The following is a 6,795-nucleotide window of genomic DNA, read 5'->3' on the forward strand; positions in this document are numbered from 1 at the left end:
GCTTAATAGAACACAGCGGTACTCAAGAAGAAACAACATAAGAATTATTGGAATGAAAAAAACTGATGGTGAAAACTGTATACTTAAAGTAGAATCTTTATTAAGAGAGAAGTTTCAGTTTGAGGCATGTATTGAGCGTGCACACAGAGATGGTAATCCGAATGCCAACACATGTTGGTGAAATTCCTATCTTACAAAGATAAGATCGAAATTATGAAAAAAAGAAGACAGGCCCTGCAGGATAACTCAGTATATATTGTTGACGATCTAACACATATTGACCTGGCAGAGAAAAGAAAATGGAGTCAAGAAGTTCGTATACTTTATCAAAAAGGAGTCAAACTTCGATTTGTTGCTGGTAAATGGCGAAATAGCAGCGGAGGGGCCTATGACTTCAATAATGGTGACGGTCCATGAAATGTGCGTCCATGATGGCCTCTATGGTGCGGCAAAGCTTCTCAGGATTAAGAAATTGGACATTAGGTACTTTGATTACTTGTAGTTAACGAAGTGTAATTTAATATTGCTTTTGCCTATTCTTATGAAATTATCTGGTATTGATGATATTTTAAATTCAAATTATATTCGGGAGCGTTAGCGCTTTCTCCCATATTTAGCCTCTTCTAAAACCGGCTGTGTATACTACTATTGTAGGTTAGAATGACTTTCACTTATTTGTCTTCAGTTTGTATCTATTATTCTTATTTATCCTCTTGTTTTGTTAACTTTTTATTTTTATATTCATTCAGAATATCCAGATCTTTATTGTTCATAATGCATGTACTTTTTTCCTTCAGTCATATAGGATACTTCCTGTCTCTTATACACATCTAGATGTGTATAAGAGACAGGCATAGAATAATGTATAGATATGTAAAGATTAGTTTAGTGCAATAAAATAGATTTTTTTAAATTTTCATTTTCTCTGAAACATGATTTGCGACGAGTGGCTGGTTTGACTTTTCTTTGCCACATATACGTACAGGGAAGGCTTACCTGTATTACGCACAGTACTTCTGGTAATGTGTTCAGCGTTGTATCTACTGGTCCCAAGAGACAGAAAACATGATGAGCAGGAGCATCAGACAACAACTGCAAGTCATTAGGGGTGTTCTAGTTGAAGGTAAAAAATATCATTTTTAAAATATATAAAATATAATATTGATTATAAAATCTATCAGTAGAAAAGGTTTTACCAGGAGTAACTAGAGTTGCTGTTACATTTTCATGTCTTCAACCATTACATTTTACTCTTACAAATTCTGCAATACCAGATTTCAGTGGACTTACTCATTATTTAGCTAAGTGGGCTTTTCCCTTTCTATAATCTTTGCTAAAGACATACTCATGAGTGTATCGAAGCTGAGATATTGCATTATTTAAAAATTCAAACCTTATAGTGAGCTGCTACATAGATGGACATCAACCTCTGGAGAAAAACCTCAGAACCTTTGTGGTAACTAAACAATGAATCTCTGTTCACATAATATGTAAATTTTGTTAAGGAATACAAAAACTATATAATGATTAACACTGAAATAAAAGAAAATTTAATTATAAGGAATAGAAATACAAAAATGCAAAAAAAAAAATAATTAAATTAACATCACACAATAACGTTAATATTACAAAGGATATAGATCACAGTCTTCTGGTAGAGGGCATCCCGAGCCTATCCTAGGCACCTCTGCAACATTTAGGCAGAGCAGAGCATTTAACCAGCTCTCCACCTCATCGCCAGGGGAATATCTAATAGACTCATTTAACACAACTTCATGCAATACACGGCCTAGGATTTAATTGGAAAAGAAATGCAATTAATAGTTTAAAAAAAAAAAGACCATTGAATGTTAGATTTATTCATAATAGTATAAATGACAATTAAGGAACCAATTAAAGGTCTTACCAAATGCAGAGGCCCCTGCTTCACTGCTCTTAGATGTAGTACCAACTGTCTTGCTATTCTTACTGCTATCTGCTGCTAGGGAAGAGTTCTGTTGACGCAGCTGCTGCAGTAACTTCAAAGATAGAGATCTACCAGTGCCTTCATAACTACACATGAACATATAAATCTTGAAATTGGTCATGAAGTTTCTCAAAAAACATTCCAAATTCAGATGATCAGGCTTGTCGTCTCCTTAGCACCTCCCCCACTTCCCTTTAAAAAAAAGTCCTATAGGATCCTATAGGCAGTATATAGGTTTAATTAAGGATACTATAGGACATTTTTTTAAGGGTTACTGGTGACTATTCCTAATCTTGCAGCTGTTAAGTGCAGTGCAAAGACCAAACACCCCATACCAGGTATGCACTTATACAACTGGTTAAAAGATTCTGTACACAAAATGCCTTGCCAAGAACACAAATAATTTGACTGGGGATGAATAAACAAAATAAATTGCACAATTACCCATTAATTGTTGATGACAAAAACACAAGGTAAGGTCCAAGGAGGTTCTTGACTAATGGAAGTGGAATAGCTGCTGCTTCATCAATGACAACAAGCTCCGCCTGGCCTAGCTTATGGGCATCAGAGGGATGGATGTACTGGATGGTCTGCCGGTGTTCTCTGAAGATGTTGACACGTACAACTGCTTTGTTGAAGTCTGGGTTAGTGGATTGAACAAGCTCATAATCCATATGTTCCTGGTAGAAAAATCCATTATGCTTATTTATCAATGTACAATTCGATAAGTACATTAATTGTATATAAACTCATACTTTAACATGTTACGTTGGTCCAAGTGAAACTGACGGTGGCAAGCTATGAAATTATCACTGAAGCAATTAAAATTAAATAGTCCTACATGTGAATGTGTAAAGTAATAAGATTCAAGAAATGTTTTATTGACATTCTAATGTACATAAAATGTGTTCCCCAGCTTTAATAAATGAAATACTAAGAGGAAATAAACAATGCAGCATCAGAATTCACTGTGAACCAAAGATACTAGAAATACAAGATAGAGCACTCGCATAGTAAAAATGAGGCGGAAATTGGTCCCGACGTAGGTGGCGCCCTTCTCTTTTTATAATGCAAGTTTCCTATACTTCGGGCCCGACGTACAGGGCGCCCTTCTGTTGCTAAGTATATCCAGACGCACACGGCGCCCTTCTTTTTCCAGTAATGGAGGAAAACTTTATCACTAGAGTGCGTCCGGCCATACAATTCTGCGCTATATTGTTGTTTTTTATACTGATCCATGGGTTTAATTGTGTGTTTTATTTGGATAATAGCAACGATTTCTACCTCCGCCAAGGAGGCTATGTATTCACCAATGTCACTGTCTGGGTACAATTGTCATAATTGTACAACTGTAATTTTTTAATTGAGAATTGACAAATACGCAACGACTTGGTAACAAAAGTTTGGTAAAAGTTTTTTAGATCCAGCCGTAGGGGGGCGCCCCGTTGTTTGTATTCCCACCATGCATTTCGGTGGAACACTTTTTTTCTGTGGAGAACTCTATCTTGTGTTTCTAATATCTTTGCTGTGAACACATGGCCAAAATAAAGAGACAATTAAAAATCATTTTGTAGCAATTATTACTAATAAATTTCTTTCATTGATAATTTGAGGTCTACATGCACCAAAAACTCCCTAGTGTTTTTACGTGTCTATTTTTAATGCAATCAGGGTTCCAATCATTTTAAAGCTTACAATGTGGAGAATAGATTAAATTAAATTGTCAATTTTCATTTTTGGTCGGTGATGCTGGTTTTGGGATGGCAAGCCTCATACAATTATTACACTTACCTGGTACTCCAAGTTGTCAAACCCTTTGAAAACAAATTCAAACAATGTCCTTAAATTCTCAGGGCTTGGAGAAGTCACAAATATATTAGAATACCTGAAAAAAATCCACACATTGATAAAAACAAGATTAGTAATAAACATATCAACTTTCATAATCATAAATTATTGTTTTAATAATAAAATGATTTTAAAGTGTATTGTTGTTTTACCCAAATGCCACAGCGGTTGCCATGGCAAGCCCAAGAGCAGCAGACTTTCCCCTTCCTCTTGCAGCTGTCATGCATACTGTAGTTCTCAGAGTTTTTTCAGAAATAGCTTCAACAAACTTCAGCAATGCTTTAGCCTACAAATCAGTCAGTCAATTAAACATATTAATTACCACCAAAATCTTAAATTAGCAAAAGTTAAAGATATAGGATTAATAAAAAAAAAATTGCTTATTTTTTATTTATTTTTTTAAATTTATTTTTTTTTAAATTTCATTGCCCATTAACCAATGTATACAAATCTTGTTTCTTTCAATTTTTTTTTTGTTTAAGCCCTTGAATTTGCCAGTAATCAATGAAAATCAGTAAACACTTTTATAATAAATCATATTAAATCTCTTCATCTTAAAATGCATTAATTAGTTACTTGGTCAAGTGTTTTTGTGCAATTAACCAGGTAACTCAGTAATGCTTTTCAAGATAACAGATTTAATGAGTTACCTGGTCAAGTGTTTTTGTGCAATTGATGAGAGTCCCTACTGGTTGTGTGTCTTGTAATGAATCCTTCAGGCCCTGAAGCTCTTGTTCACTTGGATTCATTGACTCATCCTACAAATAAACAATCAATCAATCAATCAGCCAGTTAGTCAATCAATTAATCATTTAATGATGTGACTAATAATAATAATTAAATAAAAAACTGATTTAATAACTACCATGCCAAATGAACAAAGCATACTGGTTCAACATCAAGCAGTTATTTGCCACAGATACAGATAAACTTCATTACATGGTCGAAAAGATGTTTCGCATTCTCAAAGACATGATACATATATTTTTTGAATAAAAGTTAAATTTCAATTTCAATAATATACTATAATTCTATAATTCGAGTGCCTATCTTTGAAGATTTGCATTGAAGTTTCTGATTCTTCTAGAAATAAAAGAATCTCGATAGCGGTTAGTACGAGCCCTTGCTTTGTTGAATAAAACTAGCGACAATTAGAATGGAGAGTATGAGAATGATCTTTTAGAATTCTATCAAACTTTAATGCCACCCTGTCACTGTAGACAAAGCTCACCGACGCCACACACTGACCCAGTATTCATGAAGCACTGACGATGCGGTTAAGCCTGTCCATTTCTCTCCCCCGTGATATTTCCTCCACAGCACACTAGACAATAGCTCAAGGCACCAGTACTAGACAAAATGTAGCTAAAAGCTTTGTTATAATTTGGCTTTAAAAAATAATTTAATTGAATATAGTATCAACAGTCTACAGCTTTCTTAATCATTGACAGACTAATTACAGTATTCTTTACAGACTAATTACAGTATTCTTTATAGACTAAATAGAGTATTCTTTACCTTTGGTTTAGGTGGGACAGGTGTGATGTTCAAGACATGTGATGATAAAGGCAGTATCTGAAGTTGATCATCAATCACCATACTCTCTTTACAGGATACTAATGACAAAAGAAACCTGCAAAAAACAAAACAAAAACTATGTTCAAAATTTGAAGAAAATCTACAGTAAATAATGCTACTGTATAGAAAAATCACCATTCTTAAATGTAAACCAAAAAAGTTATAAAATAAGTAAAACTGCAATTGTTGTAGTGGAGATATAGCTTAGTGGTTAATACGTTTGTTTTCCATTCATAAAGACAAAATAATCTGAGACTGCAAGCCCACACCCTGTTGCGCCATATTTATACTAAAAAAATGATGGCATTTACGTAAATTGTAGCCAATATAATGAAAAATCCTTAAAAAATTAAAAAGTTCGCACTGTAATTCTGTTAGCAATAAATTTGTGTCAAATGCATGTAGATTTGTCATTGATAGCATACTAATTTTTTTTTCATATTTCATTATTAGACCAAATTTGACACACCCCTACTTTGATCCACAGTCGGTCTGCTCTAGTCGGCTCAGAATAGCCAAATGAGGTCTAGGATCATAGGCCAGGCGTGGCAAGCCAATCTATGCACGCTGGCTAGATCAGCACCAAATTCAAGGACCGAGATACAGGTAACATTGTCAATGATAGAAATTTGAAATAAAGTTTTGAGTTATGCGTCCAGAAAGCCACACACTTTGCAATACCCTTCACCACTATTTCTTTCATTTTTTTTTTCCATTTCATTTCTTTAGGCACGAGCACCAAGAATATGCCAATCAGTGAACTTAATCACTATCCTATGTGGCATATCAATTAAATGACAGGGACTGAATGGACAAGTACACTTGGATAACCCCACTCTTCTTTAAGGATATACAGGTACTGGGTTGTTTAAAGTGCACACGAGCCAAATGCATACACTAGGCCTACGGTTTACAGACCTTATCCGAGAAGACTTGGTTCACCACCGGAACTATTGGCGAGTGAGCCGTTCAAACCAGTGCCGATATCATAGCTGAAGGCTACGGTGCACCTGACCTAACCACTTGGCCAATCAACTCGCCAGAGAGGCAATGCTAATAATAGGAAAACACTTTACAATTTACAGTAATTAAACTAACCTCTCATTGAACCTGCCAACAAAGATGTGTATAAGAGACAGTGTATACAAATCTTGTTTCTTTCAATTTTTTTTTTGTTTAAGCCCTTGAATTTGCCAGTAATCAATGAAAATCAGTAAACACTTTTATAATAAATCATATTAAATCTCTTCATCTTAAAATGCATTAATTAGTTACTTGGTCAAGTGTTTTTGTGCAATTAACCAGGTAACTCAGTAATGCTTTTCAAGATAACAGATTTAATGAGTTACCTGGTCAAGTGTTTTTGTGCAATTGATGAGAGTCCCTACTGGTTGTGTGTCTTG

At 34.6% G+C, this 6,795-nt stretch overlaps 1 protein-coding gene across 1 annotated transcript; it reads right to left on the reverse strand.

The window, feature by feature from the left end:
- Positions 1-996: 996 nt before the first annotated feature.
- On the reverse strand, positions 997-6,512 carry LOC117105551 (RNA cytidine acetyltransferase-like; the record flags this gene model as incomplete). Its single annotated transcript, XM_033246730.1, is given in 10 exon segments — positions 997-1,113; positions 1,394-1,490; positions 1,639-1,789; positions 1,907-2,052; positions 2,411-2,646; positions 3,758-3,851; positions 3,967-4,100; positions 4,465-4,572; positions 5,333-5,447; positions 6,491-6,512. Coding segments are annotated over 10 exon segments (1,220 nt in total), but the record flags the coding sequence as incomplete, so codon positions are not given.
- Positions 6,513-6,795: the final 283 nt, after the last annotated feature.

This window comes from Anneissia japonica, unplaced genomic scaffold, assembly GCF_011630105.1.
Source record: "Anneissia japonica isolate Jap-2015-1 unplaced genomic scaffold, ASM1163010v1 scaffold287598_len761594_cov195, whole genome shotgun sequence".
Classification (NCBI taxonomy): domain Eukaryota; kingdom Metazoa; phylum Echinodermata; class Crinoidea; order Comatulida; family Comatulidae; genus Anneissia; species Anneissia japonica.